Source organism: Megalops cyprinoides, chromosome 4, assembly GCF_013368585.1.
Source record: "Megalops cyprinoides isolate fMegCyp1 chromosome 4, fMegCyp1.pri, whole genome shotgun sequence".
NCBI classification, from domain to species: Eukaryota; Metazoa; Chordata; class Actinopteri; order Elopiformes; family Megalopidae; genus Megalops; species Megalops cyprinoides.
The window spans coordinates 46,846,391-46,861,563 of NC_050586.1; the positions used below are offsets into that span (position 1 = coordinate 46,846,391).

At 40.7% G+C, this 15,173-nt stretch overlaps 1 protein-coding gene across 1 annotated transcript in view; it reads left to right on the forward strand.

Moving 5' to 3' along the window:
• The window catches only part of slc1a3a (solute carrier family 1 member 3a), a 28,996-nt gene extending 19,628 nt beyond the window's left edge, over positions 1-9,368 (forward strand). Inside the window, exons 6-10 of the mRNA XM_036526670.1 lie at positions 492-763; positions 1,465-1,698; positions 4,141-4,335; positions 4,734-4,868; positions 7,758-9,368. Of these exons, the coding sequence (XP_036382563.1) occupies positions 492-763; positions 1,465-1,698; positions 4,141-4,335; positions 4,734-4,868; positions 7,758-7,968 (1,047 nt within the window). The 3' untranslated portion in view covers positions 7,969-9,368. The remainder of the gene's footprint in view (positions 1-491; positions 764-1,464; positions 1,699-4,140; positions 4,336-4,733; positions 4,869-7,757) is intronic.
• The last annotated feature ends 5,805 nt before the right edge of the window (positions 9,369-15,173 follow it).

A 15,173-nucleotide genomic window follows, 5' to 3' on the forward strand; every position in this document is an offset into this window, starting at 1 on the left:
TTGGTAGAGAAGCCGTGGCAGTGTTGTGGCAATGAAAGGGTGGACAGAAAAAGAGAGGGACCTGCTGTAGCCAGGCAGTAAAGGCCAGTGAAATCAAGAGTGAGCCCAGGGGATATGAGGTTAAATTGGACCTCAGAGCTCCAGATGCTGGCCCCAGAGGTAGAAATTTCACAAACACCACTACACAGAGCCACTGTTTTCATGTGGTTATCAAACTGGAGGGGGCTCATCTGGGGTTCAGTTCCACCTCAGTGCACTTCGCCCTCTCAAAAATCACAAACTGACTAATGATGACTAACACCTCTGGAGATGTGGTTTGGCCTCCCACCTGTTTGTCCACCAAAAATGGATCAAAGGGACAAAATGAAAACTTTATTGTGACATAAATTGTTGGGTAAATACATACATACATACAACTGTGGAACCTTCTAGCAAATAAAAAGGTTTTGGAATGCTTCTCCAACCTTCCCTCTCCACCTCTCTGACTCAAGTTCAAGACACAGTACGGCAAGAGGGTGGTGCACGTGAAGGTGACAGTGAATGACACCATCTTCAACCTGACCAATGGCAGCCAGGAGATCGCCCGCGAGGAGGTGATCCCCATCCCGGGCACGGTGAGTGGGGTCAACGCCCTGGGCCTGGTGGTCTTCTCCATGTGCTTCGGCCTGATCATCGGGAACATGAAGGAGCAGGGCCAGGCCCTCAGGGACTTCTTCGACTGTCTCAATGAGGCCATCATGCGCCTGGTGGCAATTATCATGTGGTGAGTGCCTGTGTAGGGGGTGGGGACTGGAAGGGTAACCATAAGAGGGAATTGTGAGCTGGAAATACACGTCCGGACTGGCAAACGCATTTACTTGTGGCTGTAAAAACTTTGAATACATCAATAGGATCAATGTCCAATTTGCTGTTGAAAATGAATGTGCTATAGGTGTGAGTGTCACAGGGGATTCTAAACTGACTAACTTGATCTGAGGTTGTAAGTTCAGTTTTTTAATTGCTGAAAAATGTCAAGGCAATCAAACTTTTGCCTCTGAATGTAGGTCAAAGGCATTCATAGCAAAGCAAAGTGTTTTTAAGTAAACTGCAGTTTTTCCTCCAAAATAATCAAAACGCACTTCCGTTCCGTTACACAAATATCCCTCACTATCCTAACTACAGGCATTTTGCATTAAAACAGGAGTGTATTTGTGGTTAGTTTTAGTACAACAGATTCTCATCCCTGTAATTAGTAGGGCCATGTTGTAATCACAGAAATATTTTTCATTCATTAATCATTTTCAGTAGTTATGCATTTTTGGAACACCACACACTGCAAGACTCCAGGACGAGGGTTAGGAGCAATGAAAACAGCCCTGGAATAGCGTCTCTGCTGTGCAAATAATAAGCAAAAATCAGTAAGTCAAAAAATAATTGTGATAAAATGCATCCCCCTAATTTCTCTCTCTCCCTCTCTCTCCCTAGGTATGCCCCTATTGGCATCCTGTTCCTGATAGCGGGGAAGATTGTGGAGATGGAGGACATCACGGCGATGGGCGGCCAGCTGGGCATGTACACCATCACAGTCATCATCGGCCTGCTCATCCACGCCATCTTTGTGCTGCCCACCCTTTACTTCGTCATCACCAGGAAGAACCCCTTCATCTTCATCGCTGGCCTACTGCAGGCCCTCATCACTGCCCTGGGCACCTCGTCCAGGTGGGTGTCCGCAAATGTTTCCCAGCTGTGGTGTGAGTGTCATGTCATGCATTTAAGAGCAGATTCACAGAACTGCCCAACAACCATTTCAGTTGTTATTTGCTATCATCTTAATAATAAGTGATTTCATCATAATAATCAAAATAATACTAGCAGTATTCATAGTAGTAGTTGTATTTGTAGTCATTGGCAGACTGATATTAGTATTAGTATTGTTAATATACATTATGTATTGTACACAAAATGCAGAGTCTTCAACATTATTATGGCTAGGTACTTGTGGTGTATATCATAAGAGCTTCAAGGACAGGTGTTTAGCTTTGGAATATCAAATAATACATCAGCATTAAAGCCTCAATGTCAAAAAACTGTGCTAAGGCACAAGTGTACAATATAGTGCTTGAAATGATGTTAAAATCAAACATTACCTTATCTCATAACTTTGATATAGCGCATTCCAATGATCAACAACATAACCTTACCTCACATCAAGGCATTGTCACACGTCTACCAAGAGCAATGTAACATTATCTCATACTGAGTCTTTCTTTCTCTACTCCAAGTGAGAAGTGTTGATGTGTCTGGAACTAGGTATTGGGTATCTCCATATTCTGGGAGCTACAGTACAGTATGTTTTATTGTAAATAGGTCGGTTTTGAGTCAATACCAGAAGATTTCAAGTTATTCTTCAGGTACATTTCAGCACTGTTGGGGAAAAGAAGCAAATTTAGTCTCAACAAGGAGGCATTGCTAGATAACCAGGGGTTGCTGAGAAAAGAGCCCGTTATAGAGTGTAGTGTCTGGTGATGGACTGAGGCCAAGGAGGAACTGTACCTTGGATGACCTAGTAGGGTTGCACCATCGCCAATTTGATGCAAGCTGCAATCCAGTGGAGGGAAGCGAGAAGAGGCGAGACATGGGCATATTTGGGACTGAACATCAGCCAAGCAGCCAATTATGAATGAGCTGATGCGGTCTGGCAGCACAGGCAGGGAGTCCAGTCAGCGGGGGAGTTAGAGTTGTCCACACAGGGCAGTACAATGACCTGGAAGAGCAGCTGGGTGTTGTGGGTATTGAGAAATGGCCTGATCTTATTGTTCTGAGGAAGAAAATGCACAATTAAATCATCTGTTAAAGAGAAGTTTGCATCTATGATGACACTGAGGTTCTTGGCAGAGAAGAGTGGGAAGTGGGAAGGGAACATTGCAGAACCATCTAAGGTCATGGGTAGACAATAGATAAGAGTGTTTGGCAGGCAGGTTTTTTTGGTACAGGTTTGTCTTGGAGTGGTTGGGACTGATGGCATGCCATCTTACTGGAGGTGAAATAATGGAACCGAGTGATCTTGTGTAAAGTAAAGGACTCCAAAGAGGGAATTTATTAAAAATATTTATTTATCACCAGTCTTCTGTCAGGGCTCAGACAAGGACTCAATCGCGGACACGAGAGTTTCGGGTTCCGAAGGGCTTTTATTGAGAGCGTCAGGCAAAATCGCAAACCAGAACAGGCAGTGTCGTTAACAGGCAGGCAGTCCGTGGGTGAAACCAGGGCCGAAAACAGGAACAGGACGGGTCAGGAACCAGGCAGGCAGGCAATCAGGGCAAGGCAGCAAGCAGGAATCAGGTCGGGGAACAGGCAGGATCATAACTGGGAGTAGTCACAGGCAGGAAACACGGTGGGAATGAAACAGGCACAAGACACTGCAACAAACTAGCAAACAAGACAGAAACAAGCAGGGTAGATATAGGGCTGGGCTGATGAGGGGATGGGAAACAGGTGTGCAGGAAGGCAGGTGGAGATGTTCAGGTGGGCGGAGACAGGGTGGAGAGCGGGGCAGGGCTGGAACACAAGGAAAAACAACAAACAAAAGCACATGGGCCAAAATGACAGCTGGGGAGAACACAAAAAACAACAGCTAGGGGGCAAGAGTACTGACAGTCTTGCTGTAGTGGGAAGTGAAAATGTTGAGCTTGGTATTTTAGCTTTGAGTATTTCAATGACCAGGTGACCCATGAGAAACATAATGCCAGTGTCAATGCCAGGCTAGCCAGGGGAAGTCAAAAGAAGAGCTGGAGATGTTCTGTGAAAAAGTGGTACTTATGGATTAACAATTAAAAATTTATGTGTACCAGATAGTCAATTATTTTCTCATTGCACCACACTGTTCAGACCAGACATGGACGGATGTTATGTACTTTAACAGCAGTAAAAATCCTTTTTAGAATCACCTTAATGATATGCAAATTACCAAAGACCAAAGTGGCTGGAAGACCTGCAGGTATTCACTTTTACACATCATAAGGGTAACTGTACTTCTGTTTCAGCATTACCTCGTTAATGTGTGGAGGAAAAAATGAAAAAGGATAAGATCTCTCTCTCTCTCTCTCTCTCTCCCCTCTGCCTCTCTCTCCCTCTCTCGTTCTCTCTGTCTTTGTGCTACAGTTCAGCCACACTGCCCATAACCTTCAAGTGCCTGGAGGAAAACAACAATGTGGACAAGCGAGTGACGCGCTTTGTGCTGCCGGTGGGTGCCACCATCAATATGGATGGCACTGCGCTATACGAGGCTCTGGCAGCCATCTTCATTGCGCAGGTCAACAACATGGACATGAACTTTGGCCAGATCATCACCATCAGGTACATCTGGGTGGGAGCTCCTCAGACACCTCCCCTATCCCCCGTCCTGGGCCCCACGTCTGCATCTGAGAGAGTGCACCAGCACATGTGAAACACACTGCCATTTGTAATAGTAACAACGCTTTGCATGTGCGTCAGTGATTAATGTTTGACAATAAAGACTTGACGGAACATTACTGAGGTTATGCGGATGGAGTTCAGATGTTGAGAAAGCATATTGGCGCGCATTAAATGAATAGGTGTCTGGCACCACTATGAGTGAGGAATTAATGTTTTAATGAATGGACAATAGCACAAAGAGTGAAGGCCTGACTGCAGAGTGGCCAAGTGTGCTAATAGACAAAGTTGCCTGTCTATTAAGTCTTGTACTCATTTATATTATCTGTGTTGTGAAACAGTATCACGGCCACTGCTGCCAGTATTGGTGCTGCTGGCATACCCCAGGCTGGACTGGTCACCATGGTGATTGTGCTGACCTCTGTTGGACTGCCCACCGATGATATCACCCTCATCATTGCAGTGGATTGGTTCCTGTGAGTACTCACCCCACCTCTGCTCCACAGTCAGACACAATGCTCTCAGCCTGACATCTCTTGATGTTGAGGTATTTTTTCTCCAGACTCATGAAATGCTTGTAATGGTAATAGCATAGTCACAAGAAGAGTAGAACTGCACAATCATGATTTTAAAGGAATTCAGTGGGAACTGAACTAAATTCTTTCTGTTCTTCAACATGAAAAGCTCTGGCCTTTCGTGTTTGACAGCATGAATCTGGGTGACTCAAGCCATACATTTAACCCTTTTGCTGCCAATACACTGGTTATTCTAAAAATCTAATTTACGTCAGATTTGAACAGAATATCAATGACACTCTTTTTTTACCTGCCCCAGAGTCTTGCTCTATATTTTTCTTTCAGTTGTGCATTTTTGCAATTGGTGTTAACACAGAAACATAATTAGCTGGCCCAAATTTGTCACTTCAATTAAAATCCCCCTGCCCACATATCACCAGGCTAATTAGAAAAATAAAAAGAAAAAAGTTCTGCTATTTAAACTAGGATGTAACCCTATATCCAGCGAGAAAGTGGAGAGAGAAGGCCTTTAAAAGAAGGATATTTTCCATATTCCATATTTTTTCCATATTTTCGGGTCTGCGCTGCAGATGTCTGGGATCACGAGAACATAGCCGAAATATGATACATTCCTATTCCTGGGCTATTTTTTCTGGATATACCTTCACATGACTTTGTTGCTGCAGTTAGATAACAAGCAGGAACAGGATTTTAAATATGATCTGCAGAGTGCTTTCTCCCTGTCTCATTTCACCCCTACAATTTTAAGCATAGTGTTCAGACTGTTTAATTCTGAAGCCGCGCCCCTCCCGTTACACAGGGGAGCCCCTTTTGCTCTGTTCCTCCTTGGCCTATTCACTCTGAGAACATATAGTGGGGTTGGGTTCCTTTCCTGAGGGGGACTCTTTAGTGTGGCACACAAAAGGGGACTTGTGTGGTCGAGTGGGAACCCCTAACCTGACAGGTTATAGGGAGGGGCTTGGGAAGTGTGGTGTGGAAGTCCATCACAGCCCTAGGGCAGAGGTAGAGAGACAGAGAGAGTGAGAGAGAGGGAGAGAGAGAGAGAGAAAGAGAGAGACAGACAGAGAGAGGGAGAATGAAAGAGAAATATGGCATCAAATAGTGCCAGAAGTGTGCGTATTAATAAAAACTCGTAGGCACTGTTTGTGCTTCTAACTTTGTGTAGCTTAAAGCACACTCAATAAATAAAATGCTGCAAATTTCAGACCCACAAAGCTCAGGTTGTACTAGCGTGTTACATATACATGAACATTCTTTTTTACAGAATTGCCAGACACTTTTGGCAGTATTTTTACATGATTGAAAAAGAGAGAGACACATAGAGAGAGGCGGAGAAAGAGAGAGAGAGAGAGACCAAAGAGAGGCAGAGCAAGAGAGAGGGACACACAGAGAGTGACAGAGAAAGAGATAGAGAGACACACAGAGAGAGGCAGAGAAAGAGAGAGAACATATTCTCGAAGCACTCAGTGTTCTTCATCCAAATGCAGATTGTATGGCAATCAGCCCTTGCATACTTAGATGGCCCACTTACTGTCTGACTTCCTTGCTGCTTTAAACATATTTTTTGTGAGCAATTGTAAACATTAAGGGGTACAGAAGGATCACCTCATGCTACCTGTGAGGTTGTCTTCTTTGTGCACTTACTGTGAGATTAGAATTCATGACTGTTTAGCTAACTGTAAGGCTTGTATAAACCATTATTTTAGGTATAAACAAACAGTCCTCTGGACAATGATGTGATCTTACTCAGTGTTTTTCTGAGAATTCCATTCAACAACAGTGTTTGTGCGCCTGGATAGCAGGGGCTTTGTGTGGTTAAATAAAAAGCATCAATGAAAGCATGAAGTTGAGGGGAAAGCATAAAGAACAGGAAATTGAGAGGGAATAATTGAATGAAGGGAAAATAAATGACAGTCACAAACCCAGAGGGTATCTGTTCAGAGTGCAATCATAGAGAAATACAGTGTGCCAGTTTGACAAAAACAAGCATCAATAACAGACTAAACATCAGGAATTATAATTTGCTCAGGCCCTAACACCCTTCCAGTCAACCAATCAAATCACTTTTTGGCATTTTAAACCTTAGAGTGGGGCTTCAGACCTTCAGACTTCAGGATGTCAGAATACAGAACAAAGTATTGTTTTGCCATTCCTTGCGGTGAGATAGCATGCAAGACTGTTTGACCTAACGGAGTCAGATAGGGTTCGGGACTAATTATGACAACAGGGAATAGGCACACTAGTGATGTCACCGCTCAGGTCCTCACAATCAAATTATGACCCTCTCCTCTGACCCTTTCAAACTAATAGAAAAAAAAAAATCATTTTTATTGACTGACAGCCTTAATAGTAACTTAACTGTAGTCCAACCAGAGAATAGTCACACTTTTTTGTTGTATTCAAAACACAAAGTCATATCATATACATAATGACACTTCGTCCTCACTGTCTCCTCTTTTCTTCCTCTCCCCACCTTTACTTCCTTACTTCTTGGGGCCCCTTCCCCTCACCTTTATCATTTCACCCCCTCTACCCTCTTCCCTTTCTCCTCTTGCCTCCTCCATCCTTTCTCTGTCTTTCACATCCCTGATCCTTCCCCCTCCATCCTTTATTTCTTCCACTTTTCTTCTCCCCCCTCTCTCTTTCTCTCTCCCTTCCTCTTCCCCATTCCACCCTCTCCCTCTTACCTCCTCTTTCCCTTCTTTCTTTCTCTTTTCCTTCGTCACCCTCTCTGCCACCACAATCACCTTGCCCTTATCCTTTTCTGCCTTCCCTTCCCACCTTGTGCCAACCGACCCCTGCCCTTTACCTTCCTGCCCTGGACTGCAGAGACCGCCTGCGCACCACCACCAACGTGCTGGGAGACTCGATCGGGGCAGGCATCGTGGAGTACCTGTCCCGGCACGAGCTGCAGACAAAGGATGCGGAGATGGGCAACTCTGTGGTAGAGGAGAAGGAGATGAAGAAGCCCTACCAGCTCATCTCCCAGGAGAATGAGTATGAGAACGAGAAACCTCCAGACAGCGAAACCAAGATGTAGACCTGTCCCTACCCACCCCCCCCCCCACGTGTCCCGTCAGGTCTTATTCCGTATTCCTTTTTTTTTTTTTTTTTTTGGAAGAGTTACTGTACAGGTGTTAGTGATTTTCCCCCAGAATCTGCTGTTAATTTCATGTTGGATTTGTTTTGTGTCATGTAACATTACTTGTCTTATTCTTGATAAACCAGATAACTATGGAAGAGTGGTTCATACATAATAAGAAGGAAACAGACCTTTTACCATATTTTTGTACATGCTGGCTAGTGATATTGAAACCCCTGTATTGTCTGTTTGTAGCTGTGTTGTTATAGACCATGGATGGGTTTGTACAGTCAAGTTTCCTTTTTCCATAGGCTCTCAGAGTTAAGACCTCTAGATTAATAATACTTCTGCTAAATATATACTAGAGCGTAAGGTTGTATTAGTAAGTGTTCTTGCTCTGTTTTATTTGTTGTGTTTTTTTTTTTTGGGGGGGGGGGGGGTTAATTACGGCTTTTCTTCCATTTGATTTTATTTTAAATTCACCACCTGTAATGATAACCTATTATCTCTGCAGCGGCATTTTTCAGGGGATGGATATTTAAGCGGTGTTCCTTTTTGCTATTTGTCAGGTTAAATGCTGCCATTCACAGCCCATACAAAATTTGGGGAAAGTGTCTAGAATATTAGCAGGCTTTTCCCACATTAGCATAACACATTTTTTACTGGAATCCTACCAATATGGAGGACTCAAGCAGGAATTCTGAGACGTCATGCTGGTAGCTGCTGGAATAGGTTTTGTTCCATCACTTTTTGAAAATAACAGCGGAAGGTATTGTACGAAGATGGAGAAAACAGTGGGTCACAGAGATGAGTTGAAAAATGGTGTAGTTTGATTAGATTAGATTAATGAAGAACAAACTTCTGCCATTTGGATTTTTGTTGAACAGCAGGCATTGAAGCCCTGTTGAAATTTCCAGGTTAAACAAATCTCACACATTAAGGGCCAGTCAGAGTTATGACTGACTTGAGTTATACCTGTCCACTCATGTCAGAGCCAAGGTCATTATATTGGTCATTTTTAGTTTGGGTCACAGAGGGATACATTTGAGTGAGAACAGTACCCCTTGAAAGTGATGGCATGACAGACCTTTTTGGGGAGTACTTGCCGTGTCTGGGAACCCCGTATCTTTATTCACTGTACCCTGAAAACAGATGATGGGTCATTTGCTTTAGAGAGTCCCCATCAGTCATTTTTGTCAGCAAATTTAATTTAAGTAAGCTTTACAAGATAAAGTTTCCTTTGTATGCTTTTGAAAAGGGTTTATTTGAAAATTCATCCGGTTCACTTTGAGGTCTAAATATTTACATTTTTTATCTGATTTTTTTTTTTACATCCACATGGAGGGTGTGATTTAGCCATGTCCTTTTGACTGTGTTTAAACATGAGCAATGTTAATGCTAAAATCCATTCTATGATTAGATCAGGAAATAAGGTTTTGCCTTTCTTTTTCCATTCTTTTTCATTTTAAGCTTTGTTTTGTGTTTATTGTTTGTTGGTAAACTGAGCCTTCAAACATGTGCAACATAAAATGTTTAAGATCTGAATAGACATCTTCTGTGTTTTTTAATCATTTTTGCTAACAGATAATGCAGTGTATAGGAAGATGTTTTGACAATGTTTATATAGAGAATGTGTAGATACTTGTGTAAATTAACTGTAGAGTATATGAATAATGGTTTACTTGAGTAAGTCTGCTGTATGTTTGCTGCAAAACAAGAGTAAGTTTTACCTGACAACTGGACGAACTGCCCATCCTACGCATCGGCTGTCAAAAACAAGCATTAGCACAACATTTTGCGATTGTATAAGAACTAACTCTAATGGAAACTGTGATTTGTACCCTTTGTTCATTGTTTTTATTGTGTTTGTGTGATTCTGACTGTGTGGTCAGTAAACAAGGGCAGCACATAAGGTTTGATATACAAATTTTAAAAACACACAAAAACAAATAGACGAAGAATAGAGCTAGATTTGTCTCTGGTACATATAGTTTTAAATAAAAAATGAAAATGAAAATGAAAACAAGCAGTGTTTTCTTAGTTTTGAATAATTTGTTGTACTTGTTTTGTGTGTTGTGCTTGGGCTACTAATGTTTTTTGCCATTGTAATCTATTTCATTTTAAAAAGAACATTTGATACCAAAGTTTTCAAACACTGAAGACAATCAGGGATCTGATACTCTCGCTCATGGAGACAAAGGAAATGTGAGCTGGGCTGCTGTTTATGGATTATAAAACCGATCTGTTCAACCTTTCCTAAAAGAAATCCTGTGCAGACAATGCATCAGATCTACAACATGACAGTCATGAACAGAGGCTTTCACAGAATAGTTTTACATCACGATACTTCATGATGCCAGGATGGGCACTTAAAAGACACTTGCCTATAGTCTGCCTATTGAAGACCATTTGCTTGGGGTGTGCTTGTCATGTCTAGCTAACCACTTTCCTAGTACCAGCTGACTTTCTCCAGAGAATAATTATTTTAAAGTCAATAACTTTATTTTCATATAGCATTTAAATAAAAAATTACCCCCTTATTATCACAATTCATTCATCCAAAACCTGCCAACAGTTATGGCATATTTATTTTTAGATACGTATTGTAGACGAGATGTGAAAAACAATTATTCTCTTAAATTTATTCAGATCCCATATTGTAAAGGGGTAAATATTACTGATATCCACAAATATTCTGGTTGCAAGTGAAAAGGTGGTAAAGCTTTTGGGATTTTACGTTTGTCAGATGTTTTACAAAGTGAATCTAGTCTCAGTCTAATCACTTTGTCCTAAACTTTGAGTAACTAAGCAGATGTTTGGTCTTTTTCTTTTTTGCACAATGTTTTTACCTAATTTCATTGATAACCAAACTCACAATTTTGTGTGCTATGTGACTGGTGCTTGCAATTTAAGACAGAATGTAACATAACATGGCTAAACAGAACTCCCAGACATGCTGTAACATTCAGCATACAGAGGCTTTACACATCCTTTTTATCATTCAGAGGATAAAGACTTTCTTACAAGTAGCTTTTTACTGATCTTTCTTTTGTCTGCACCTTCACCTTCCTGTGTTTTTCTCTTCATCTTCCTCTCTGCCTCTTTCTCTCATGCTGTCTTTCTGTCTCTTTCTCAGTGAAGTGGCATCACAAGGTTCAATCTCAAGATGACATTCTTCCCTGGTGACATCATATATGAGGACGTGGACATCAAAAAGCTTCTGATGAGCTACTTTGCCAATCATTGGGGGGGCAGACACACACACTCTCTCTCAGGAACCATACAGACTCACAAGAAAGAAGGAATTTAGACCTGCCTTTATTTAGTTTGGTTTAGCTAAATTATCTGCTTTAAATCCAAGAATTACAAGCCAATAAAAAAACAATTACATGTATATAAATTGTCAGTTTAATAAGGCTGACATTCTGTGTCCTCCAACATGTTTCTCAGTGGCTTTTCCGTGACAAGCTTACATACATGTGTTCTTACCATTAAAAACAAACAAGCAAAACAACCTTAATTGGACTGTAATGTAAAAATGAGAAGACCACATGCATTAAATCACTTAAATTATAAGAACACAGGCACAGTAAATTTTGTATATTCAAAATTACTACAGGGCAAATTTATAGGTATATTCATTCATAAATTGGCAGAGATGAAATTATAATGGACAGATCTATATTCAGATAGATATTTCCCCATCATTGAAGGCTACAGAGAACAAATCAGTACCCGGATATGTGAAAATTCTATGCTGTCAACCTTGAATGAAATAGATATGCATTTTTAAAAACTCCAACATGTCCATGCCCTGGTTTCTAATGGTAACTCCCTAGGGAAGAACTGTGAAGTGCCACGTAGGCTATACCTTACTTCCTGTATGATGAGCATGTGTGGTTAACTAACATCTGGGGCCAATGGGACCCTCGTGCTTCACACCATGAAACACTGCCTTTTGCTGCCATCTTGTGGGAAATTATATTAATTCATGTTGGTATTACATAAAATTCCTTAGGAGTCTAATAGTCCATACAACCATTAAATATAATATCAATACTATGTTTACAACACCTGGTAAATGTGAACAACAGCAATACAAAAGAATGAAATGAAACAGTAATAATGGAAAAAAATGTTAAATATGAAACTACCAATACAAAACAACTTTTTTGATCTTTTGATCTATCATTTCACAAAAACTTTCGTCTTTTCACATATATTAGAGGTAATCACTTCCTTCCTTGCCCACTCCACCCTTTCTCTCTACATACAAACAAGAATTCTTTTAACAGGGAATCTTTATTTCTAACACAGGAACATACCACATCCCAAAACCTAGCATGAAGCAGTGTTTACCTGGAACTCTAACTCTAACTTCTGTAAGAGTGGTCTTGTTTCCTGTGTACCACTTACACATGAGGTGTGGTGACAAATTTGAACATTTTTCTTTTAAGGGTAAACGTGCACAGTTAAGTGTACCTTTTTATACATGTATACATAAGGTGGCATAAAATGTAATATTTTAGAATTTTACATAGGGGTAAATCTGAGACATTTATTTTATATGTGTCTCTATATATATATTAAATTATATATATATGTATATACACACTATATGGACAAAAGTATATGGCCACACCTGTCTTTCAGGGTTAGGCCCCTTATCTCCAGTGAAGGGCAATCTTAATACTTCAGCATACCAAGACATTTTGGACAATGCTTATGCTTCCAACTTTGTGGCAACAGTTTGGGGAAGGCCCTTTTCTATTCCAAGATGACTGTGCCCCAGTGCACAAAGCAAGGACTATAAAGACATGGTTTGATGAGTTCGGTGTGGAAGAACTATATGGACAAAAGTATTCAGACGCCTGACCATTACATTGTAATGACATTGTATTGAAATACATATACTTTAATATGGAGTTGGTCCCCCTTTTGCAGCTATAACAGCTTCCACTCTTCTTGGAAGGCTTTCCATAAGATTTTGGAGTGTCTCTGTGGGAATTTGTGCCCATTCATTCTGTAGAGCATTTATGAGGTCAGGCACTGATGTTGGACGAGAAGACCTGGCTTGCAATCTCCGTTCCAGTTTATTCCAAAGGTGCTCAATGGGGTTGAGGTCGGGGCCAGTCAAGTTCTTCCACACCAAACTCATCAAACCATGTCTTTATAGTCCTTGCTTTGTGCACTTTTTTGCGGTAGGGGGTGCTGTCTGTATTTTGACACGGGGAGACGATTTTTGTGGCTTTGAAGTGTTAAAATAGTAATATTATCAGTATTTTAACAGATTAATCTGTTAAATTTATGTGTATTTATTTTTCTTTTGGAAGTTTATTTTTCCCTTTAGTTTTATGGAGGATGGTCCTCCCTTTCCTCAATGGACGAATGTGTATATATATATATACACACACACACACACACACACACATATACAAACTCAACTTCATTTGGGTCCTTCCTGGGACTTAACTTTGACTCTTGGGCTGCGCTTTACAGCTGAAGATAAAGAGGTAATGACAAGCAAAAATGTGATAAAAATGATAGAGCGTGTGTGGGCTCAGTCATACAAAGACAAGGACATCTATCTGTGGGAGTCCATTGAGGCCACCGGGGAGAATTTGTTACCATTTGTTACATTATCATACCATCACACTTACATTAAGCCAGGGAGGCTTTGTGTATGTGTCCGTATGTATTGGAGCGGTCCACTCTTGTTGGGTATATTGTGTTGCACTTGTGTGTTGGGCCGAGTGCATATCTGTGGTATCACCCTTGTGTGTTTTGCCCCGGCTCTTGTTAATGTGTTAATGATAATTTCCTTGTTTAGGTAACAATTTGTGTTGTTTTGCTGGATGCTGGATGCCTGATGTCTGGAGTCACTCTGGATAAGAGCATCTACTGCCAACAACGTAAACGTAATGTTAGATATGCTCATCTTGTACAACGCTCTGGATAAGAATGTCTGCTATGTAACAAAATGTAAATGTCAACATGCACCTTTACTGTATACAGAAACAAAAAGAAAAGTAACATTTATAGCATATAATCAGATCCATATCAGATCTGCGAGGTAGAGTGCTATGGGCTCGTGGCAGGTCACAATCCAACACCTAATCCACTCTAGCTAATCCGACCATCTGTGCAAACCAGGGAGACATAAGTACACCCTTTGAACAGAGTCCGATCCAGTCACAGGGCTATCTCTCGAGTCTACCATAACTCTGAGAATCATATTTTTAACTCTTGTGTATGAAAAAAGAATGCTGTCAAGGCTGAGCTTTGTCAAGATTGTTTTCAGCATGAAAAGTTATGTGGAGTAGTAATGTCCTGGGCCAATGCAGCTCCGAGCTGTACTCATAGCTTTTCAAAGATCAGTCTTTCCCTGGGTTTTACTAATGAGACAGCTCTACAAGAGGTGTAATCGACTATAATATTTTCTAGCAACGTGTGTGTTTAAAATACCTATCCAGATATATGTTCTAGAATATAAATACACAATGTCTGTTGAAACAGAAAGTAGAAGACTTTAACAACTGTCATTTGGTCTATTCTGAAGAACCAGAAAATAACCCATGTTAGAATGGATAATCACAGCATTTAGATCATAATTACAGTTTTTCATAAAAATCTACTTGCTTCAAATAAACATTGACTAAAATGAGATATATTTTGAAATATAATATGTCCTCACAGAATTTTGACAAAACATTGTAAAATGCATTTGTTCCATTAAAATAAATAAATATTATGGTTACTGTTCTATATGCAATATTTTGACCCACTTTGGAGATAATAATGTATAATCATGCTTTACATTCCTATTTTTGAAAAGTTTGCCAGAATGTATGCTATTCTGATAAAGCAGATCTGTATTTCTATACACAGTGGAAACTATTGTTTTTCCTCTTCCCCTGTTGACCTCTCCATTCCTCTGGAATCTGTCACTATTTCCCCTTCCCGCTCAGCTTAATACCTCTGGACACTCCCTGTCTACCAAATATAGAATTTCACCACTGCAAAGAAATTCCTGGAAGACTTCAGTTTAAGAAGGTTCGGTAGTATAAATATACAGAGCTCAAATTTATGTAGAATGGGTCTGCTGGGATTGCGCTGGTTTAGAGTCCAGTTCTTCAGGAATAGGTCTGTACTAGGCCCCATGT